This window comes from Bacillus rossius, chromosome 1 (assembly GCF_032445375.1).
Source record: "Bacillus rossius redtenbacheri isolate Brsri chromosome 1, Brsri_v3, whole genome shotgun sequence".
NCBI classification, from domain to species: Eukaryota; Metazoa; Arthropoda; class Insecta; order Phasmatodea; family Bacillidae; genus Bacillus; species Bacillus rossius.
In genome coordinates, this window is record NC_086330.1 from 375471625 (window position 1) to 375497170 (window position 25546).

Below are 25546 nucleotides of genomic sequence, written 5' to 3' on the forward strand. Positions count from 1 at the left end.
AACAGAAGTTTGCTCTTTTATTTATTTTTTTAGTTACGTGATATATATATTTTTTTTAGTTATAAAGGAATCCAACTTGAACAGTAAAAAAGAAAGGCTTTTAATGAACAAACCAACTAAGTCATTATAGATAACTGTTCAAACCATTTAAGATTCATCCTGTTACATAAATTTTTATATTTATATACATCTAATGTATAAAAAAATATGGAAAAAAAATAGCAATAAATTCAGATTGACTTCATTATCGAAAAAAGTATATAAGTATATATATATAATTACAGAAGGTACCGGAGCTTGCAGGTTTCGCAGAAAGGAATTGTATTGTTTGTGAGAGTTCTCTGTTGGCAGTAACACCTATGCTATATGTTTGATGTTCTGTTTCCAACTCATCGTTAAAACTAAATTTTACAGACTGATTATTATCCTTTGATTTAAAATCTAAGTTATTTACAGTGTTTAAAATATTCTTTCTTGCGTTTAAGAATATTTCGTATTGTTTGTATGATGTTTGAGTTACCCGCAAAGATAATGAGATAGTTATTTTATACTGCTTCTTTCGCCATTTTTTAAATTTTAGTCTTGACAATAGGAAATGAATTATTCAGGCTGTGCTAAATAGATAGATTATGCTTTATGTCATTTTTGTGCATTTTATAGTATTCCTAGTTTAGTTAATTCATCCAACAATATATTTATACAGTCAAGGGCTTAGATGCTTTATAAAAAAACTCAAGTGATTCATAAACAGTTGCCGTGTATAGATATATTTTGTAGAAAATAAGCAGTATATGTTTTACTGCTTAGAGTTGATATAAAACCATGTATAAAATTTGAAAGTATTTTGTACTTTTCATACTTAAAATTATCATACAATGTTCAAATATTTTTCGATATAAGTAAGGACACATGTATTTAGCGAATACATCTCGTGTCAGGCTATTTCACACATAACTGTAGCTTTTTTCTTAGAGGTTTGGCGAATTGCGGGCGTGCAGCAGTACGGTAACTACGTCCTCATTGGCCCCGTCAAGTGCGGGAAAACAGCCTTCACCGACCACAGCCAATAATTACAAGAAAAATCTACATTGTTTTGTAAAATACCTTGACACGAAATGTATTCGCAAAATACAGGTGTCCCTAGATATAAGACGTAATTGCTCTCTGACGATAATTTTCTTTACTGGTATTATCACCTTTCTTATGCAGGAGAATAGTTTTTGTAGTCTTGTGATACCCATTCTGAAAGAATTCCAATAATGGAATATGTGTTTATTATAATTAATGGAGAAGTGTATATACTATTAGCAAATGGATCATTAAAAATGTGAAAAGAAATTATAAAAAATTACAAATTAGTCTACTGCACAAATCACAGATTTTAAAAAGCCAAAATTACTATAACATTCAAAATATTACAGAGCGTGCCATGTAGAAAACACGGACGCATGTTGTTGTCTAAATGAAATAAATAAAATACAAGTCTGCGGCTTTAAATACCAAAGAAATAAAATGTTTCATAAATATTCAACGCTTGTAAGGGTACAACTATTCATTACACTGATAGGACATATTTTTTCTAGTACATCATACTGATTCCTAACCAGACATATATATATATATATATATATATATATATAAATAATTTGTGTTACACTTCAATTAATTTGGCCATGAATTAAACCTGATAAATAAACAATGCAAACAAGCGAAACTCTACAGAGTATCGTCAAATAAAACCTGGGCCAAAAGTAAATCAATATTTTTAGTGCTCAATACAATTCGAAAGAAAAATGGAAGATTTTTTGTAGTATTATAAATGATCATACAAGGATTGCTGATTTGGTTTTGTATTAATTTTGAGCGTAAAACTACCCCGAAAATATTGAATAAATTTTTCAGTTAAGCTGCATATAAACTGAACTGGTTTGCTAGCTGTCTTGCCATCGTAAACATGACAATGAGTCTGATTGGCCATGTTGGTGATAGGCACGATTTTCAAGGCTGTCTCCCGATATTATATGATATGTGTTTTATTTTTATACAAAATGAAGCACGAATATGTTTTATATTTCTTGTGTGAGATACCAGTTGCAAAGACTTTGCAGTTTGATTTTATGGGTAGTGAATCAGTGGTATAAAATAACTTCATTTATTTTTTCCCGATAACATCTTTTTGACATTAGTATAATTTAATCACTCGCCAAGCAGAAAACCTTATTTTTTGTAGTCACGAAAAAAATTGTTTGTATTCAATATCAGCTAATAACTTACTATTGCTTATGTCATCAAATACATTTACAGTACTATTCAATTTGTACAAGCATGAGAAGTAAACAATAATTTCTGCAACAACGTTCTTCCGAAAGAAGGTATACACCGATTTTAAAGGTGCGTGCATATTTCTTAATTTTATTTTTTTAGTAATTAGAAAATAAAAATCGGTACTTTTCCAAATTTCCTCATTGAGGCTGCGACCCAAATTTCAAGTTTCCAGCTCTTTTGGTAGTGGGTTGGAATTTGTATAGGCCAGTGTGTGAGCGAGTGAATTACTTTTTGCATATTCGAGCAATTCAAAATTTAGGCAATAAAGTTTAATTATAACAATTTCACGTAAGCTAGAAAGCTCAAAGGCTGGTAAAACAATAGCATTTTATTTCATATAATTCTAGATCAATTTCATCTAAGTATAACACACCCATTTAAACACATTTTTATATACATAATAATTTTACTTCAGCAAGGTCTTCGGTTTCTTGTAACACAAATAAAATTACCTAAAAACAATTACTGGACATACTTAAAAAAGTTTTTAGATTGTAATATTTGCCAAATAATTTAAATAAATCTAACTGCAAATGTAAGAACACAATATAAAGGTCTTTAAAATTTTATTTTGGAAAATTACCTGAATGTTTATTTGCTAAAACTCCTCATTTCATTTGTTCAAAAGTATTTACATGTATACATATGCGTGCGTGTGTGCTCGCACTTGGAACTTATGTTTCTTTGATCATTTATAGTTGCAAATAATGTAGCGGAAGTTAAATTGAAAAATATATACCTAATTCTTTCTGGCCAATATTTGTTTACAAACATAATTGTACATGACCCCAGAAGAAAAAAAAAGAATCGCCACTGCCTTGTAATTGTGTTTCTAACGCACTTATGTAACTAACGAAAATGTTTAACTGCTCAAGGTTAGTGATACAATAAATGCTTGGGTAGTGAAAAATCTATTGTTAAAAACCAAAGGTAATTTTAAACGACTTTAGTTAACCATTGTTCAACGACAGCATCGAAAGATTGGCCCTAATTTTTGTATTGTTATATACATAACTAAATCATTACGGGAGGAAGTTGCCATAGGCGGCTGGTCCTTCAGTTACTATTTTTTTTTTTAAACATCTCTATAAATTTGCAATACTAACTATTAATATTTTCATCATAACTCATTTATGTAACATTACACCCAGAGGTATAGCCCATTCTACCAGAGCTAAAGTCGAGGTACAAATATAATCAAAGAAACATAATTAAATAAATATAACTAAAGAAATATAATAAAATAAATTTATAGAAAATCATTGTCATTTTGCAAATAAATTTTTTTACAATAATTGAAATATTCTAATAAAATCTAAAACATTATTTATTTGTCTTGAATGTAGGATTCTTGGATAGAAGTATAAATAATAATTTAATAATTTAAATTTATTTTGGAAGTTATATTATTATATGAAACCATTTTGCTATTATTGTAATACACCGTGATTGCAGGATTCATTCATGTGCTAAGGTAGATTCATATCAAAATACATAATGAAGTCACTAAGATAATATGTGAAATAATGTTGTAATAAAATGTAATGTACAACGTTCACGTAGATGCCCGTAAACGAAACAGGTTAGATATTATAATCATATTTAGCACTTTATTATTTCCAAAATAAGTTTTTTTTAAGACGCCCAACTATTATAATAAATCTCTATCTACTAAAACAATTCAGTAATTGTAGTTAGATTATTTTAAAAATAAAAAAAAATATTCTATGAATAAATTTGTCACGACAAGTGAAGCATATTAATAATAATTTACATCACTGAAAAGCTGACAAATATATCTATATAAATTGTCGACAACGTGAGACGGTTTTCAATTCATTGATTACTATTGCTGATACTAGTGTTGTGTTTTGACCGTTTCGAAGCGATAATATTCCCGCCTGAACTCCTGCGATATTCGAGGCATCTAGTGAGTAAACTCGGAACTAACCGGAGCTCTAGCGGCAAACTGTTGAACTCGTTCCTTTCATCAGCGGCAAGTGACAGTTAAATCACAATATTTTGTACTCAGATTATTTAAATTCTGTACGTTGTATTAAAAAAATTAAACCGGAGAATTGTTCATTGTACCTCCTTTAAGTTGTGTGCAAAGTAACAGCTGTGTACCGTTTAAATATACACCTAATATTTAGTTTTGAAAATTTCTAAATTAAAATTAAATAAGAAAGAATTTTTTGAGAAAATTTTCATCATCATATTTACAAAATTCAAAGTTTTATTTACAATTCTACTGTTTATTAATTTTTTTATCTACTACGATATTTATGGGAGAAATATTTTTCTTGGAGGCTGCAAAACTAAGGATCTTAGCCTTAAGAACTGTGTTTTTTTTTTTAAATTATTTTTTTTTTTCTCTGCCGTTTAACCCCCTACAGTATGCTTACAAGTTAAGGTTCGAATTGACAAAGGAGTTTTGCTTCTATCACGTGAACTGAGTTACATGCACTCTTTTTTTTTTTTATATATAAAATGTTGATTTTTAATCATAGAAATACTACGAAGTTGTAAGGAGCCCATTGAAAAATGATAATTTAATATACACAAAATTTTTTTATTAAAAATTAAATTTCTTTTAATAATGTGGAACAGAGAATTATTTATAATATTTCTGTGTTATTTTCAAATAATTTAAGCAGCAAGAAATTAAGTGACCATGAAAGAAGAATATAAAATAAAAATTTAAAAGGGCATTTCTACAAAAAAGCAAATGTGCCAAAAAAACTTTTGGGTGTACAAACACATATACATAAAAGACAAAAATACTAACGGTTTTTAAATGAAACTATAAAATTCAAAAATATAAATACCTATATTTAAAAAATTAAAAAAAAAATTTAAATTGCATAAGTACAAAATGACACTAACTTGGTAGGATTTCCGAAAAGGGAAACATTTTCACAGTTTTTTTGTTTAGAGCTAAACTTTTTGATTTATAAGCCTTTTTCAGTAATTATAAGCATAGTTATTCATAAGATACCAGAGACACCCATCAAAAATTATGAATATAACAATTTAATTTATTACACTTACATTTTCTATTTTATACACATCTCTATGGAGTGGGCTAATAATTTTGATTCGTGATACGCTTGTCTCCACAGTATACATCTCTTTGGCGTTACAAAGTCAGTGATTCAATGATGAGCATAACTATCAGGGGATGTGCACTCATTAGAGAGATGCTTGAACAACGTTTTGTTTGAGTGCACGGCCGTAAGAGCGCTAGTGTGCTCACTGCTCAATGTTTGTTTACGATTCGTTGCCAAGGCTCATTTGTAATGGTGGCAATTTTTCTTTCGTATTTTTGTTTAGGACTTTAGGTTATTGGCGTGCTACTTGCTTATTGCTTCGTAGGTGGAAACTGGAAAATATCTGGCGTTTATTTATTCAATTATTTAGTGGTCATATTTTCATTGAGGTAAGATTGTTAAATTGAGTATAAAATTACGTATTAAGTAAAATACAATGCCGCCACGTGTACGGAAATGCTGTGTGCCTGGTTGCGATGATAAATTTGCTGTTAGATACCGCTTCCCAGTTTACGAAGAAATGGTATACAATGAATGGATACAGAGAATAAACGTCGAGAAGCTGAAAACTCTCCATCCTCTTAATGTTGTAGATGCGATTGCAAACTTCAATAGTAATGCTAGCTTGTGACATAGGTGGTTTTAGCATAAATAGCTACTTAGGTCATTCTTCTACCAATGTTTATACGGTTAGTACTGTGCACGGCCACAACAGCGCTGCAAATAGCGTTCTAGCTGTTATTCAGAGAGTGGCCTTTCTATCCCTCCCTCTCTTTTCTATGATAACTATACATAGGATAACCAAAATTACACGTGTACAAGTAAAACAAAATTTTCTTCAATTTGCAGGAATGAGCTGATTTTTAAGTTAGAATGATAAAACATTTTCAGATATAATGTCCACGGATGGCTATAAACTGAAGAGAGGCCTCAAAATCCAAAAAGAAAGTTAGCAAAAAGCTACTGGAAACTAAAGTTTCGAGAGTTCCAGCATACCAGCTGTGACTTTCAGGACCTGTATACACCATGATTCACAGTTGAGAAATTTAATTTTCTTTTGGTTTAAATTCATGAAACAGACCAATTTTTAAAATATAAATACCAATATTTTGTTTTCTTATTTTACACGTCACTTTACACACCTTACCATGGTTCATACCCTCACGTGAAATAAAAAAATTAAGGAGTTTTTAAGGATGCCTTTAACATTATCAAGAGGTAGAAAAACAATTGTTTTATCACAAAATACTTCCAGAAAATAATGTTAAATGTATAAGATAGTTAATGCAAAAAAATTCTGTTTGTTAGTTCAAATCTTACAAATAAGCCCATTCTGTCCACAATTATCTCTGGAAACATATATCTAACCTAAGCATAGTGTATCTGAATTTTAAAGCCCTAACATTTAATTTTATCACTAATTACTTTTACTTTATGAGTTTAAAGTAAGATGGTAAAACATACTTTTTTTAGTTTCAATGTAAGATGCTAATTATAAAAAACATGATCAAAACTTTTCTACATACAAATCTCTTCATGTGGCCTGAAATTCACAAACTGAATTGTGCATATTATGGTTGCTCACCTGCTTCAAATTTTGTTAGTCATACTAAGATGACTCTACTTCTGTATAGACAAATCAGGTGAGTCCACAGATAAGCTGGCAGTATAGGAATTCGTAATACCAACGAATAAATTATCATTTGGTACCTAATTCTTTCTTCAATGACTTGATATATTAGTATCCATATTACCTTAAATAATACTTCACTGTCATTGACTGCCAGTGCTATATATATTTACAGTGTTGTTAAGTAACGAATTACAAGTAATCGGATTACTTGTACCGATTACTTTTCAAGTAATTTATACTTGTAACGAATTACATTTAAAAAATGTAATTCGTACTTGTAATAGGAATACATAATATTAATTGTAATCGATACATTAAGGTAATCGATACTTTATATTTACTTGCCGTTACTTTTATTCTCGGAACGTATAATGAATACAATAAGAGCAAGAAGATGATACACTTTTGTATTAGTAAAGTTTATAATTTTACGCTTGTAGTGCTACGATCGTGTGCACAACATCTATGATCAAAAATGAAGAGCCATAGTGACTTGCAGTGTCTCCAACATTACCCTATCCTAAAATCTGCATTTTAAAAATTTAACACATCGCTGCTGTCAAGTGCTCCCGTTGAGCGTCTTTTTAGTGTTGGACAAAGATGTTTTTGCCATCAAGAGAGGGAATCTATCTGATGAGAACTTTAAAATGCAATTGTTTTGTAAGGTCAATTCCACTACTTGTATAAAGTCTTTTGATGTTATGCAAGCAAGTTTGTCCTCGAATATTATTCATTTAATTTAAGATAATAAATTTAAAAATTACATGAAATCAATTTTTAACAAAACATATATGTATGTTTATTAATGTAACAAAGTGTAAAAAAAATTTAATCGTAGGTCAGTTTTAAAATGGTAGCGGAAAGTAATTGTAATTGTAATTTTACTGATTACTTCTATGTAAAGTAATTTTTACTTGTAATTAGTTACATTATCACCACAGTAATTGTAATTGAGCCCAATTACTTTTTCCGAGTACTTTTAACAACACTGTATATTTATAGCGAAACTTAGTCGGTATATAAATTTATGTGTTAAAGGGCGCCTTGAAACTACTGACTTATGAATCAGACAAACCGAAAAGGATTCCTTCGTACAATTAGTATTTAATCTCGTTTACTCATCACAGTAATCACCATATAGTTGAAACTATTAATTTATATTTCCATTATTATTTAATATTACTGTGAGTCATAACTTTCTTTAGTACGTAAGAGTAAAGCCTTTCCTAAATAATAGTATTTACACATCTGTTTTGTGGGTTTAGTATTCTCTAAATCACGTCAACAGTTTACCGACTAAACTAGTGTCTCGGAGAGCATGAGTGATAAACTAGGACTCCTGGATTTTTCCTGGATTTGGGTAGACACTGGATTCGAACTGAAAAGAGGGTTCAAAGCTACGGCGAATTTGTCGTCTCGTTCTTCCGCGACTGGACGTCCTTCTGGCTCTGGAAAGTGGTAAAATCAGAAACGGATGGACCTCACCAACAGTCTGTTCACTGAAGAAACTGCAGTCTCATCTGTAGACAGCGTAATGTCGTCACGGCCAAGACTTGTCCTCCGGATGTTCGGGGTCGGCATCGCCAACACTAGGCACGCCTGGTGGTTTCCTCTGGAGCTCTTCCGAAGATTTTAAATGTCTTTCTCGTACATAATCCCTAACGAACGAAACGACCGACGCGGTTGTATGGTTTTCCAGAAGTTCGGAAATTTCCCTAATTCCGTCACTAAAAGTGCAGAAGTTTCTATCCACTCGTTGTTGTCAGCTAAAGAACGAACTCCGCGGTTGTCCCAGATCAATTTATAATATTACTGTTGAAATTAATGGTTCGACCAGAATACATGTCTATTCACTTCAGAGATCTTTACTAAAAAGCTCTCGAATCCTTCAAACCTTCTAAAACAAAACAACCAAATTATTTTGACAACCATCAACGTTAAAACTTTCATAAAACAAAACTAGTAAGGAAAAGAAGAATATAACAGCGCTAAATTTGAAATATCAAAATTTATAAATTCCATAGAAGACATGAATGACTAATCAATACTTCCAAAACTGTTTTACCTCCTTAAACAATAAAATAAATAAAATGTAGGCTTCACTCGTACGTCTTCCAGAACTATAACTACCGTACATAATTTGTTACATTAATTATATCAAGTTAGTTATCTATAAACGAATTAAGCGTTTATAATATGTTGTTTATGCCGACTAGGAAACAAAAGAACATTAATATACTCGTGTTCATCCATTATTTGCACAGTATCAGTCTTTATTCCGGAGTTTTTAAGGATTATTAGTGAAATTTAGACTTTTAAGGGCTCTTTTCAAATTAAAGACGAATTAAGAACTTTTTATGGATATTACCCTGCTTACGTAATTCTTAAACAATTAGGTAGCTTAGTAACACAAAACCTTAAAAACTGAACATAAATTTACAGTGCAATATATTTTAATTCACTTGTAGTACATAAGTAAAAGACATCCGCAACAATTTTTTGTATGTATTCTGTAAAACTGCTGCATTTTGAAAGCTTTGTAATTGAGGCAACTCCTTTTAAAGAGAGAATATGTCCTATCTCATACAGAAAATTTTTAAACTGCTGAAGAATAACTTTTTTGAGGGTTCAGAAATTATGTTGCATCAGTTGATTTCACTTCATGTTTGGTTGACTCAGACCTCTTGTAAATCTAAATATTATAAGTTAAAAATGAAAACTGAAAAAATTATTATTTCTTTAGTACCATTCATTTTATTGATCTTTCCCTGTATTTTCTATTATAATTCTTGAAGAATATTCTGTTCTTAGTTTCACAAGTACACATGTCAATTAAAGATAACAAGAGCAGAAACCTCTACTTACGTGCATTCGTTACGAAAGTTGCAAGAAACACAGTTGCACATCTGGTCACTACCAATACATTTATAAAAATGTAGAAATTACCAAAATGTTATGACTACTTTTTATACTTTTACACACATGAAGTTTATAATTACAAAATATATTTTGTAACAATTTAACAATTTTTCTCTTTAGTTACATAAGAAGAAAGTAATTGGTAACAGTAATTGAATTTCTTGTAATTAATTACTCCGTATCTTTGGCTCAATACAAGTAACAGACATCTGTAAAGTTAATATTTAGTAAATATTTATGACTGAGACAGGCATGAAAAGTAAAATATAAGTAAAAATAATTTAAGATTTACTGATATAAATCAATTTTCTGTAAAAAAACATTTTTTAAAAATGCATTAAAAATAATAATAAACAAATAATGTGTTGTTAATTCAGCTTGCACTCAACTAGACATGCAAGAATGTTACAACTCTGACCTGATATTCGCATGTGCACAGGACAGCCAATCCAGTTAAGCCACATGCACTAGTGGGTGAAGTCTGGGCAACATACCAGCACAACTTAAGACCAGCAAACAAAATCTGTAGAACAGCTAGTGCATTCATGCTAATCACACATTTAAATTTTTGAAATAAATCTTGGAAAATGATGCCTGTCAGTAATAACATTTGAATAAATTAAGAACTGCGAAAGCTGGCAAAAAATAAGTTTGGTTGCTAAAATCAGTGCATTTATGTTTAATTTAGATAATAGTGATTTTGAGAATGCCGATAACATATATCAAGCTCCCAGTTGTTCAAACGTTAACAATCAAACTAGTAATAGTTACATAAACAGTTTTGAAAAAAAAAATTAAAAAAAAAAAAAACACCAGTAGAGCCATTTTTTTCCTTCAAAATATTCATAAAATAAAAATTATAGCTGCTATAATGTTGACATTAAAACACAACCGAACCCAGTATGAAACTATTATAAGAACAATGAGCTCAAAGAACGGGAGATTACGACGAAACACTAGCTAAAGCCCTGAGCACACAGCACAATAGCTGATAAGGGCATTAACCCATTAACACTTGCTGTTTGTGTCTGTGAGTTTGCACACACCCAGTGACAAGGCAAATACAGATGGCAGGCCTAATTATTAGAAAATGCAGATGTTGAATTTCAATTGCTGTGGTATGTACAGCCCAAACAGTAGAATACAATATCATGAGAGAAAAAATTACATATAATATAAAAGATTAATCTGGACACGCACAAAAAACTGGTAAAAATAATTCTGAAATGGAAGACTAAATGCAAGTAAAAACTACGAAAGCTTCATTACTTTCAGGTTAAACGTGAGTGGAAAGCAGAACTTAAGGTAAAGGGCACATTAGCAGTAAACACGGTGGCCACTGTCAGATCCCCCCCCCCCCCCCCTACCTTGAGTTGCGCCACAGTTCAGAACAAGTCCCATCCAAAACAAGTTCTCGTTCAGCTAGTAGCGGCAGTAAGTACTTTCAAACAACTTCAAGCATTTATTTTAGTTCATAAAAACATTTGTTAAATTCTCAACTGTGCAATGTTAATAGTGTATTAAATGTGGTCACAAGAGACAGTTAATGAAAATAATGTTTTTATTTCTGCATTAGATAGTTTTTTTTCCGTAAGGCACATGGCCAATATATTATATTTCAAAAACCACTCACTATTTCCCAACCGCCTACAAATTAATTAATTTTTTTAATACCATTAAATGCATATAATACCTTTACTGACTGTCAAAATATTAAAAAAAAAAAAAAAAAAACAATTGTTTTATACATGGTTTTTCATTGCTTTCATTCTTTACGGTAAAGATTATTTGCGGGAGAGTAAATTCAAAAATAACATTACTCTGTCTTTTTCATAATAGCAAAAACATATGGTCAACTTCGGGAATTTCAAGGAAAAACTGTACTATTCCCTCAATGTTCATAGGATTCACCATGAACATCAACCCTGACACTTCACCTTCTGTAAATACAATGCCTGCATCTACAGTCCTCGTTGGCCATCGAGAGAGGTTACAAAAAACAGATAAAAATCCTGCACAACAGCAAACTCAAATTTGGAAATCTACATTAAGCTTTCTTTAACATGAAGAATCACATTAACATGCTGTCTTAAAAATTCCATTAAATAATTCACATTCTTACATTCTGCACTTATGCAAAGATATAACATATTAGAAGAGCATGGTACAACATACACATATTTTGAGTACTATTTACATGGTTATGCAGAAATATACTATAGTAGCCCCTATTACAAATTAAAATTACTTTAAAATTTTTAAAAACCTCATTATTACTACTATGATAATTAGGGGTAGTAAAATTTTGTTAATGACGAAATTGTGAAATTTTAAAAAATCACTTGCTGTGATGTGTGAAATCTGTAAGTTTTCACAAAATACAACTGAATCGCAATATTTGCACGAAACTTCACTTTTTTTTTCTGCGGAAAAAAAAAAGTTGAATCATTCTGAAACAAGCACAAAACGCTGTTTACCATACAAAGCGGTTATACGCGGGACGCCATCTCGACAATCTGTTTCTCTGCAGCACCTGTAGAGTAATGAGAGGCGATAAGCGTTATAACTTCAGCCAGTGGTGGACAAATTGCAGATGGCGTTGGTCATTACGAAATATTGAATACAGGTACCTAAATGTTCTGCGAGTTTATTTAGATCCGTGTGTATCTGTTGACATCTAGTTCTTTAACATTTCCAAGTGGATGTAATGTGTATCTCTTTGGCATTCATGATTGTTTTCCACTAATGTTTTGTGGTGTGTTAATAAGCGTATAAAATGCTCAAAGTTGTCTTCAAAAGAGCTAAAAGAGTATGAAGACGAAGGATTTTACGTGTTCAATAAAGAAAAAGGCATTATGAGTGCCAGTTTTGTAATGTGCTCATAGATTGGTAAAGTAAAGTCATGTGTGAAAAACATTGTGAAGAAAGATAGGTGCCAAGCATCGTGTTCTGGAACTAAGCATCAAGCTGCTTTAGAAGAAAACATTTCTCTTCGCAAGAAAACTAAACTAGCCGAAGCGAATATATCACTTCAAAAACTTACCGTCCAGCAACAAGGGAATGGATGAATGAATATATGAACGGTCAGCGAAACTAAAAGTTTGTATAAACATGTAACATGTTTAGAATAAATATGGTTTTTAATTCCAGTACATGGAATTGTGACATACAGGTTCGGGAGATATTCCTCATGCACTCACATTACGCACTTCTTACCTGCAGTGTCTGAAGATGGAAGATGGAAGAGAGAGTAAAATAGGCAGTTAGGGACCAACAAGTTGTACTGTGTGACGAGACTACTGATCTTGCCTAGAGGTGACTGCAAATTGCTGGTTGTCGGTGTGAAAGTGCTCAGTGATGCTAATTCGACAGATGTTCACGAGCAGTAGTTGAGACATTCACATATGATGTGAAGTGTAAAAATATTTGCACGTTTGTATCAGATTCTGCAAAATATATGAACAAGTGTGCAGAATTGTTGAAAGTGTTAGAGTGTGAGAACATGTAGGCCTACATTCAGTGCTAGGCACACAAACTAAATTTAGTTGGGAATGTCTGGTCTAACGAACTAACCATGCTAAAAGAACATGAAGTGTAGGCAAAGATGGCATTCCTGAAGACCAGGAACAGGAAAAATCACTATTTAGACTTCTCCAAAAATTATTCTGTTGAACCTAAGCTGTTCCCATTACTTGAACTCATGCTTCACTTCAGTGTCCTACCTTGATGAGTACTTAGTTCATCTCGTTGAATTTATAACACAGCAAGATTTAGATGGTGTTTCATAAATCTATATAATCTTGAAAATTTTAATCTGAAGCAATGTAAACTCAGTTTGTCAAATGTAACTGTAAGGTCTCATAGTTGTACTTAAAACCATTGTTACTCATAAATTTTGACTTAATTAAACAATTTTTATCAAATAAATATATATGTGTAAAATTATGATGAAACTTTTTTCAGAAAACTAATTTTTTTCACCAAAATAACTCATTCATTCACCGAAATTGTCCATCTTTATTCACCATTTTCCATTTGCCCAAATATTGCTCATAAAACACAAAATTCCTAAAAACAATTTCAGTAATAACTATTAAGACCAAGAAAAATTTGATATGTTTTGATGATTTCACTACAGAATCTTTCAAATCTTATATTTTATTACAAGAAATGAAAATGCATGCGACCTAGTGAAAAAAATAAAAATTTGCAAACATTATTGCTGGTACATATTCTTTTATTTGTGAATCCTATTTAACTGTCTTTCTTGAGTTTTAGGCCCCACCATCTTTGATTTTTCCATTTTTTTGCTATAATTTGAACATTTGAGCTATTCATACAAACTGTTGGCATGACCAGGCAATAATATCTTCTGAGCTACTACACCTTGTTTATCTGGTCAGGGTTATACCTACTAGGATTCCCACTCTCTTACCTAGCTTATTTCCCTTAGTTTTCAGTTTCCCCGGTTCAGTACAATAAAATTTCACTGTATGATCGGTTTATTAGGCAATTTAACAGATATACTAACATTAAAACACATTTTGAATTGATTAACATATATATATAAAATAAATGTTAATTTAATTAATAATAAAATATTTCCTTCCTAATATATCATTTGAAGAGTTATCATTTTGATCAAAACTATCAGTTTGACCCAGATAACGAATACGTTTGATAAAAACTTTGAAATAATACATAATTGATTGTCATTAAACTAAAGACCATACCTATAAATATTTTATTCTGCTTCAAATTTATATACAGTAAGTTGTTTGTATCGCTAACGTTAAAATAATGTTATTGAAAATCAGATACAAATTACTAAAAGCAGATGATTTATGATTAAAATACATTTAGTTTCAAGATATCACGATACTGTGTAGTATGAAACATTACTGATACTGTTTGTTTACTTAGATATTGACAAATTATCTGTGTGTTTCAGGTTTTGAAGACACTATTTCAATTCCCTGAGTTTTCCCTATTTTCAATATTTTTCCTGTCTGCGGGAACCCTGCTAACAGACTCCAGTCTGTAAACAAAGGGAGAAAATCGCTGACATGGTTCGTACCCTTTTTGCAATCAAAAAATTAAGGAGTTTTTAAGAACCCCTTTACTTCATCACCGTCACCAAAATCAAGAGGTAGAAAACCATTTGTAATTCACAAAATACCTTAAGAAGATAAAAATGTTAAATAGTTAGAGCACAAAAAATAATTCAGATAGTTCAATTCTTACTGATAAAAAACTAACATCCAAAATCATCTCTGGAATACACATCCAACAAAAGCAGTGTCTCACCTGTAAGTTATAGACCTAACATTTAATTTGATCACTAATTATATTTACTTTGTATGTTCAAAGTGAGATAGTAAAACACATTTTCAGTTTAAAGGTGAGATACAAATCACGTATAACCAATTCAAAACTTTTTTTATGTACAAAATCTAATCACGTTGCCCTAACTTCGCCATTTGTTCTGTGCGTACAATGTTTGCTGCCAAATCGGTAAAATACCCCGTTTATCCATTATTTAATTACATGCTATCAATCTATATTGAGGAGATTTTTTTAAAGGACTTTTAAGGGCCCATATTTAATTAAAGAAAAAAATTAAGGATATTAAGGAGGCGTATGAACCCTGGCTGATCATTTGGCACGGATGACTACAATTATCGCAATAACTACACCCATGAATGATGACTTTAACTAGTTTCCAAGATAGGACCTATTCATGTCAAGCCACAAAATGCAGTAACGAAGCTGTGTCGCACGCTCAGCGAAATATTCAGAATGACGAGGTGCATGTACCTTTCCCCCTTAAGCTCGCAGGAAAGTCACCCTTAACACACAGCAACAGGGTGAAAGAAGAGGGCTGTATAAATTAAATGCTGTAAGGGAAAGGAAAAATGTAGAGAGGAATAAATAGTTTATGTAAAGGGTGGAAAAAATCATAGCTGAAAATTTTACCAAAAACAGACATAAAGTATTACATATTAGGAAAACAGCAAGCGATAGCTAGAAGGAAATGGTAATTTTTTGAAATGTGCAGATAAACACACACATGTATAACAATGCACAGGAAAGGTGTAAGCAAGTTTTGAGTCTACGACCAACATCTCTAGAGAGAGCAACAAAACCAAAAACAAAAAATTAACATGTTCACATAAGCAACACACATTTTATTGATTCCAATGTTTGTACTTCTTTGACATATTGTGTCACAAAGTTCAAGAAACTTACTCATCACAAGTAATCATGATATGGTGCTCGTCAAACATGTCAAAATATTTTTCTAAGAGATAAGATGGTTAAAATTTACAACTTAATCTAAAATTATGATGCAAATTATATACTTAAAAATTAATTAAAGAAATTAAAACTTAATGATCTAAATGTTTAAAATGAAAAATATACACATATATAGTTTATCATGCAGATAAAGTTTTCATTAAAATATTAATACTATAATAATAATCTCAAAAAAATTAACTGTTTAAATTTAAAATGTACTAACCACCAGATATAATAATCCTTCAAATTTTATTAGTCAATTAATAACAGGATGCATAAATAATTTTAGAAATGAAACATGTGTATGTACAATTGGTAGTTTGAATCAATAAAGCTTCTCCAAGCATGAATTACTTATGTATAAAAAATATACCATTTTCCCAACCAAACAACATTTAAAACTTAGGAACCAGTAAATGTTTTCTTACCTGAGTTATTCCCTCTTGTCGCACAGTCTCATAAATTTTGAATAAATTTCTTGTAAAAGGATCAACTTCAATGGTGCTGAAAATAAAAATTGTTTCATTATGTTGTAACTGCCGAATGAGTAAAAGAAAAATCTCCACGGTTATGCCAAAATGCACTTAACATTGGCTAATTAATAACTTAAAAACATTTACTATCATAGCAATTTAACTTTAGGTCATGCACCAATCAAGCCTCACATTCAGGTATTTTCAGGTGGATTCTGGCTGTTGCCTTGGCCAGCAGATCACATTACTGCACCGCTGTTTTTTACATTCGCTGAGAGTTTATAATTACTAACAATTTTCATTTCAGTACAGTGTTTCCTATTTTATAGCAGGTTACATTTCCATAACCATTTTTAGAAGATCAACGCTCATCTGATTTTTTTTTGTAGTGCAGCTTATTACAAATTTATTTAAATAAATTAATTAATTTTTCTTTAGTATTCTTGTTAAAACTATATTGATGTATAAAATCAGGCATGCCAGACTAAACACCCTTCCCCTGAAGCAAGCAATAAGTTAATTCTAGTTTCCTGTTGTATTTTATATTCAGTTTCGGCTTATATCTGTGACTGTCTTACATTCAAGGTTATTTAAAAATTTTCCAAGGTTATCTAAAAATTGCTTACAATAGTAAAGTTATCTACTCCAATTTGATATCACGGGGATAGTTGTAACTCTAATTTAGTTCATCTAAATAATGAAAAAACCACCATCATTACCTTCACCAGAAAAATTCATCCTACTGAGTACGAATACAAATTAGAAAATTCACCTATTTTAAAATTACAATATGTCAAAGATCTTGGTATTTTACTCGACAAAAAGCTACTTTTTCATCTTCATATAGATTCCCTTATTTCTTATTCTAACAAAATACTTGGTCTCATCAAATGTATTACCTCTAACACCGCAAGTCTTGAGTTCAACCTCTCCCTTCACAGCTTTAGCAAGATCTCAACTCCATTATGTCAACACTGATGGTGAAAAACTGGACAGAGTTCAATTAAAAATATCTAATTACATTAACCAAAAAACTAAAGAATGGCAAGAACATTGATCTAAATTCTCATTTAGGTTATTTCAACTAGAAGAAACATTTAAGGTGCCATTTTTGTTAGTAACTGCTATAATTCCAACTTAATTGTACTTATTTATTTTAGGTCTCCGGCATTAAAATTCCTTCATTTAATAGTCATAATCCACCATTCTTATGCACATTAATGACAATACATATAGACTCATCACGCATTTCAATAATTATGTGAACCTTTTGCATCAAACTAGTGATGCGAAACTGCCCCATCATAAGTTAATTATACTTTTGTTTTCATTCTTTTGTCTCTCTATTTATCGTATACTATATGGGATACGCTTAATCATAATTTTTTATTCTCCTCTGTTGTCATATTTAAGTCGGTGCATACTTTTTGTTATTATGCAATTATGTATTAACTGTGTTTGTATTTGTTTTTTGTTGTTAATGATCTATTTCTTATTGTCGTAATTGTATTTGTCTGGTGGCCCCTGCGTGTGTGGTGCCGCGCCTGGCGCACAGTCACCAGTCAACATACCTCTCCGTTTCTGTTTCAGTTTTTTTCTCCTCCGTTTTCTGTATTTCGTATTTTAGTTTTTTCGTACCCACCATTAAAGTCACAGCTGTCAGCGAGCATGTCAAAAATCCATAATAAATAAAAAAATAAAACAAAAACCTATTTCAGAGGTTCTAACTACACTTTAAAACATTTACATCGATTACTAAAAGGTGCTACATTTTGCTTATAGCTTTCAAAGTTCTCTAATGGCATATATAAACAAAAAAAAGGTTTGTCTGTAAAGTTGGTTTACGGACGATAATTTTACGTGATAACGTCATAAGAAAACATTGATGAAAAATTGCATACTTTTTAATTTTCAAATATTATTTACAGCTTTTGCAAATTTAATTTAAATAATTTGTTTAAATATGATCACGAACAATTAGTTAAAAAGCCCGCCTTAACCTTGTTTGATATTATAGAAGATTTTCTCGCACTGTGGTTGGCCGGTTCTTGCATGTGCGGCTCAGGCGGAACGTGACAATAGAGTCATGCTTTTTCGTGCGTGCAGCCGGAGTTCATCGATTTATAAGGCGTTATCAGGTCAAAAACAATTATACCACTTAAAAATGTAACCAGGTTTTATAAAACATACTCTGCTGATAGCAGCCATGAACACACGAGTGCTGCATGCTAGGATCACTCGCGCTCACAATTACCTTTTAAGAGTTTCCGAAAGAAACTCATGATCATTGGCCACCTTGTGCATCAGCTCGTTCAGTATGGGTTGTATGGACACGGCCTTCTGGAACTCCTTCCGCGGGAACGGCGAGGGCAGCAGGACGAACGGGGCGAACTGCAGGGTGTCTTTGCTGAAGCTGCTTCTGGACCTCATGCAGACCCCTAGCAGCGAGTCACACACGTCTGAGGGATCCGGCCATAAGAACATTGCTTCTTGAATAATAACTACAGTGCACTCCCGATTATCCGCGAAATTAAGTGGCAGGGCCATCGCGGATAGTGAAAATCGCGGATAATCCGCAAAAGAGCCCGAAAATCGGAAACAAAAAAGAGAAACAATAATTTCAACTTAAAAATCTAAAAACTTATGTACAGTGAAAGTTGCAATTGACAGTAAAAAATTTTAAATGTTGCTAAAATTTTAGTATTTTACTGAATAATTAACATAAAATACATTTCAGAAATGTAAACATAAAAGTGCTCGGTACTTACTTCGTAACAAGGATACAGTACATATTGTACATACTCAGACACTTCATTAGACACTAAAAAAAGCACAACTCTTTAAATTTACAACTTTTTGAAAAAAATCAGTCACTTGCTTTTGTTTCTTGCTTCGGAAACATCCTTTCTTAATTCTTGACTGAATTTTCCGCACAATAAGTTTTTCGTCATCTTGTTCCTCCAGGAAGAGGCCATGAGGGGAGGGTGGAGGAAGGGGAGCGGAGTGACCTTGGCTGACTGTCTGCTCGTCAAAACAACCAAACGACTAGAAACAAAGCGCGACAGAGACAGAAATAGCAACGCATGCCAGCCTACTGCGTGAGTTCCGAGAAGGCCTGTGGCATTTTACTGTATACTGAACACAATACACTCGTCAGTAGAGTTCAAATTTGCTCACTTGTAATAAAATACAGATTTACATATGTGCTGTATTTTTTCGTAGCATGCACGGATAATCCGCATTGCTCATCATCTGCCCGCGGATAATAGGGAGTTTACTGTACTGTGTTAATAATATGTAAATTGTAATTAACATATTATTACTGTAAAAGACCTAATTCAACCAACCTTTGACTTTAATAACCTTTGCCTTATTTTCCACAACCTGTGATCTAGACAAAAAAAATATCCTATAACTCAATGATTCAAAATTATAGCAATAAATTAATGAGAAAAACAAATCTTTTAGTAATAAGCAGCACCCTCAAGAGGATTAAGTTAACGAGTTTTTACAGATTCTTGTCCTTATCGAGAAGTAAGATGACTGTCAGAGCTGACATAATATTTTTTCACTCCCCTCACAACCTGAATCTGAACTGGACAACGCCTACATTTTTGCATCAAAACCTGATGTCATCGTAACTTTTAATCCAATAGACGGCAGAAAATGTGCCCAGTATGAACATTGTTTATGTTTATAATTAATGGTACCAAAATTATAATGAAAAACATACTTAGGTAATAATAGGTGTGTGTTTATAAAAACGTAAAGTAAGTGCGCATGTGAGAGTGTACCTACAGAAGAACCAGCTCAAAGCACAGACTGTACATGAGAAGGGCTCTGGGCCACTGACAATTTTGCAATGTCCGGTGCCGAACAAGCCAACATTTCAAGAACATCAAAAAGTTGACGCTTGGCGATAGGTGAAAGATAGCGTAAATAACTCTACAGTCGCTGTACCCAATCTGATGTCCACAGTGAGTTACGAGGATACTCACACATTTGTAGAAGATGTCTCCAAGCTGATTTATACGCAGCAGGTGAATGCTTCAAGGAAGTATTTAAAACCAACCTGTTTGGTCTATCTTCCAGTTTTTGTGTTCAACTTTGACTGTCTTATGTTAAAAAGAATTTATGTACAAAGTCTCACTTTCCTTCAATTCCATATGCTAACAGAGACTCTCTGTGTTGGACACAACAGCCGTGCGGCCCAACAGAGCCCAGGCAAGCTGACCGGGTGTTCACACGGCAGGAATCAAACCAAAGACCTTCGTAGTCATGGGCACTAGTTCAAACAGCCTGACACACAGATTAAAGAGTTCTTTCTGCTCATCTGTAATTGTAAAAACAAGACTTTACCACCTTCCCAGTGAAACAATTTTGTAGTTGTGTGTGAATTGCCAAAACATCAAACAAGATAAGTGCTTAATTCACTCTCCAGTAAGGGTATTTTTTTTAAACACGCATTCTACGCTCAAATTTTAAAACATTTTCATTGAAGTAGACACCATCTGAACTTATTCTATACAAAGACTTTTTCTCATAGTTTTGTACAGTCCAAAAGTCAAAAGGCAGTACTGGGAAGGTTAAGGCAGGATGTTTACGGAGATACAGCGAGAAGGGAGGTGGAAAGTCCTAGTGCAGACAGGAGGGAGTGGAATGGACTGGAGGAAGGAAAGCTGGGGGTGACAGATGCAAGGGCTGGGGGGTAAACTACTAAAGGGGGGGAGGGGGAGACTTAGTAAGGAAAGGACTCCTTGCCCCTGGTGAAAGCACAATAGCAAGTGTAACCAATCAATCATGAACTACAAAATGGGCAAATATACTCACCATGCATGAGCGCCCAATCCCTGGCCTTTTCAATTATGTCCTCCAAAACCTCATTTTCGAGTGGCAGAGAAATGCACGCATCCAAGTGTGGCACTGATGCCATGTCTAGAATGTTACAAAACACGAGACAGTATCACCATAAGCAATTCGGTCCCGTTTAAAATTAGACACATAAAATGCACAAGTTTAGGTACAATAATTCAAAAGTTTTAATTATCCTGTTAAAATGGCAAAAGGTTCATCTTTCTGATTCATCACAAAAAGTCATTTTCAAGACAAAGTATTATACGATGAACAGTGCCACTACTGTAGTGGTGATTGCTAAAATCCAACTTGCTAAGTAAACAATCAAGAATAACGTTTTAACGCCTGACTTTACCAGTACTAGAAAACAGAACCTCAAAATAAATCACTATCAAGCTGAACCAATTATTACCAATTTAAAACAGTAGCGCGGACACACGGCAAAACAAACCTAAATCCTGTTCATTCAATTGATATTTGTCTATATCATCACAAATTATAGATCCACTCTCACACCGATCATGACATTGAAACTTATTTAACTCATAAATACAATCTACGACCAGCGTTGCCAACCCTTGAGCAAAAAATGTCCGTACGAAAATGTCATTTGGACCGTATTTCCCGATCCAGGTCCGTACATTATTTTTTTTTTTACGATTATATTAAAGAAAACTATTGCACGATAATGACTTAATGATTTAATTTTTCCATGAAATAGAATTACGAAATAAACGAAATAAAATATTGTTCTGACCCAACAGTTATGGAATAAACGAATTGTGACGTCACAACAGATTGCATGCTGGGAAGAAACAGCAGTTTTTTTTTTTTTTTCCTTCACAAACAACCGCACGTTTGCCGCGTTCTGCCGTAGGATCAATGTTACGTGCTTGTAACGCGACTCCAGCTAAAGTATAAAATAAACACCAAATACAAGTTTAAAATTACTGCCCATTATTAACATATGTTTAAACGCTGAGAAATCTGCGAGAAGTACTCCTTTATTGTCAACAGCAGTAAGGGTTATTTTCGTCGACTCGTTTATTATGGATGAAATGCCTGGTAACAAAACTTCTGCAATCTTTTAAAATTGACGTCGTCCCGACCATGGCCTCTAAGCCCGTGCTCCGCACCGCTAGTACCAGATCCCATTTTCGGAGCGCACCCCTAGCCCAGTGGGAATGAGTCAGGCGAGCGCCTCGGGCGTGACCCCACTAGACTCAAATAAATTTCAGGGCACGAAATCCCGGGGGCTCGACCCCATAAAACAATTAAGGAACAAGACATTAGGACACAATTATTAATTCACAGGCATTAAACAAGTGCGTCGTAGCTACTCCGTGCGAGCACCACATGCACGGAGCAGACAACGAACCTCATAACCAGTCACCGCGGCCACCGGCCTTAATTTAAGTGCCAGTGACAGTGATCAAGTCAGATTAGGAGAAATCAAACTAGAACAATTCACAGTGAGACAATATGTTAATAAATTTACAGTCGCCAACTTGATGCCACAATTCAAATAATTAAATACTCTAAAACAGTTGTTAAGCCTTAAGCACCCAATTACCAGGTGCTACCTTTTAATTGAGCACCTGGAGCGTGTTTTTAGCTTATAATAGAGCAAATTAAGTTGATATAAGTTTTTGGCGCCGCTTCACAAAGGAAAGGAGGTGAAAGTTTCACTCCCTTGTGAGAAGGCCATGTTTGGCAGTCTCCAACCACTCCGCGCCGGGTCAAGACGTGTGTCCGTGAACAGCCTTCAATTTTGTTCCACCGATCTTTCACTCTGCACTTGATTTTATAACCAAACCTTTTTAATTCATTGCTGCTCACGTAGACTCTGCGTGTATTTCGCGGACCCGGGCTTATCTCGACTGTTTCCTAGGTAATTCCGCACTGCGTCGCGGACCACGCAATTTACGGCGCTGGCCGACTCCAGCCAACTCGTCTTCGTTAAGATCGCTGCGCATATGCCTGCCGGCTACAACATCACGCTCATTGAGATCTCCTAAGACAATTAACTTTCGGCGCTGGCCGTCTCCGGTGAACTAGTAATCACGTCTCCGCGAGACTGCCGCGGCAGATTCAGTGTTATGTTAGTGTCGTGTTTTGTAATCAGCGTGTGTTAGTGTAATTGTACAACGGCTCAGACGCCGCATAGCGCATTATCATAGCTTTTGTAGCGATTCACAGCGTAGTGTATGTGTAGGGAGTACAGCGTAACACCCGAGAAGTCAGTGGATTAAAAGCCAATTTAATATAAACTGTGTCGTCTACGATTATTCCGCACCATTCCGTTCTCCGCACGGCCGAGCGGCCTCACAGCCAAGTAGGGAGTTTCAGGGTAGATTCCCAGCCGCGTACCTGGCAGGACACGCGGGGGCAGAGTACCCACGACCCATCACCAACGATCTAGTATCCCACTAGCCTGCCTGCCCCCCCCCCCCCCCTCCACCGGACAACAGCAGCACCGCGACGGCCTTAGCGCCCGTCAGGTACTTACTGGGCCTTCTACAGAGGCCGGGTGACGGCATTACTCTCCAACCTAAACTTTTTGCATTTCCCCCTCCCCCAGCATGTCATCGGACCATTTACGATACAGGCCATAACCAGGTCATCATTAGCTCAACATGCTTTGTGACCTTTCTGCCGCATGGTTTCTAGCTTGCGACACTGGCCAACTCCAGAACAAATCTTCGCGTAAATCAGCATCACATGTCTGCTGGCCCCTCAAGTAACATTGTTCCAGCTAAGTTATAGTTGTATCTTGGCTCCCACTGCAGAGCACGAACTACGTGTTACTAACCTCTCTCATTTATTAGCAAAGACTGCTGCTAGAACTAATCACAGTGCACCATTGATGAGATGTGTTCCGTATTTACGTACTTTCAAGTGTTATTTTATTTTGCCTGTGCAAACTGTAAACCCAGTCAACTGTGATAAAAACTACGTCGTTTCTCAACATGTTCCATGTTTTATTTCTATAGTTTCATGGGAGTATACTAAGGGCCGCTTGCAGTCAGGTGAGACAAGTCCGAGAAAAAACTTGGCAGGTTAATCAAATGGAAGAATACTCCACTTTGTCTCAAGTCACGACTGTGCAAGCCGGCCTAAGTGTATAAGCACTATGAGCTGAGCAGGGTGTGTGTAGCAGTACAGCAGCTAGGCACTTCAGCACTCAGGTGTAGCCTAAGAGCTTAGTGGTTCACACTGAGACCAACGACCTACAAAGCATCAGTGGTTAGATGCCAGAGCTAGCCTGGCGTCCTGGACAAAAATACCATAACTTCACTCCAACATCCACTAAACTCGCCTTGGGTCTCAGTCCAGTGAATGCTGCTGATGGCAAAGATGGTTTTGTGATATCCTTTCTAGTATCAAAAGACATTGCAGGCCGGTCTGGGGCGCACGGGATGCCTCTTGGCAGTTTACTTGATGAAACACTACCACTTCGGTGCGAGGGAGGCCATAGTATGGCTCAGAGTGTGTCAACCCGGCTGCGTCTTCGGTAGGCAGCTGACGTGGCTGCAGAGGACACAGAAGCAGCTATGGTAGCTCCCGTGACGCCATCACGACACGGTGCCCAGTGTGCTATCGCACCTCACAGTGGGACTACCTTCCACCGGGTCAAACAATCACTTTCAGCCTCATCTAAGTGGGTGGTGTTTCCAGCAAACCTCCATTTTGAAATCACCAAAGATGGTATAACTTAAAGCCAGCCAGGAGCGAGACAAAGAATAATACAATTAAGTAGAAGTGTGCAAGATTTGCAGTTATAAATTATTGAAATGGTTATTAAAAAGTTCACACAAATGCAAACAGTTTTTTTAAGCATAATATATATGCACCTACATATCTTTGTTAGTAATTTACTGGGAAGAGAAGAATCTCAACAGGTTGGTTGGTCTGCCTCGATTAGTGATAAAATATTTCAAGTAAGAAATTTTTTTGACGGCTATTACAACCAACAAAACAGCATGGAATCA

At 34.1% G+C, this 25546-nt stretch overlaps 1 protein-coding gene across 5 annotated transcripts in view; it reads right to left on the bottom strand.

Annotated features, from left to right (window-relative positions):
- LOC134528535 (glutathione synthetase-like) overlaps positions 1 to 22295 on the bottom strand; it is a 46271-nt gene extending 23976 nt beyond the window's left edge. Inside the window, exons 1-4 of one of the 5 annotated variants that reach the window (XM_063362244.1) lie at positions 21967 to 22295; positions 21531 to 21635; positions 18955 to 19138; positions 16656 to 16731 (exon numbers count right to left, since the gene is read on the bottom strand). In XM_063362244.1, the coding sequence (XP_063218314.1) occupies positions 16656 to 16731; positions 18955 to 19138; positions 21531 to 21633 (363 nt within the window). In that variant the 5' untranslated portion in view covers positions 21634 to 21635; positions 21967 to 22295. The remainder of the gene's footprint in view (positions 1 to 16655; positions 16732 to 18954; positions 19139 to 21530; positions 21636 to 21966) is intronic. The other 4 variants (XM_063362245.1, XM_063362247.1, XM_063362246.1 and 1 more) reach the window with 4 other exon arrangements.
- Positions 22296 to 25546: the final 3251 nt, after the last annotated feature.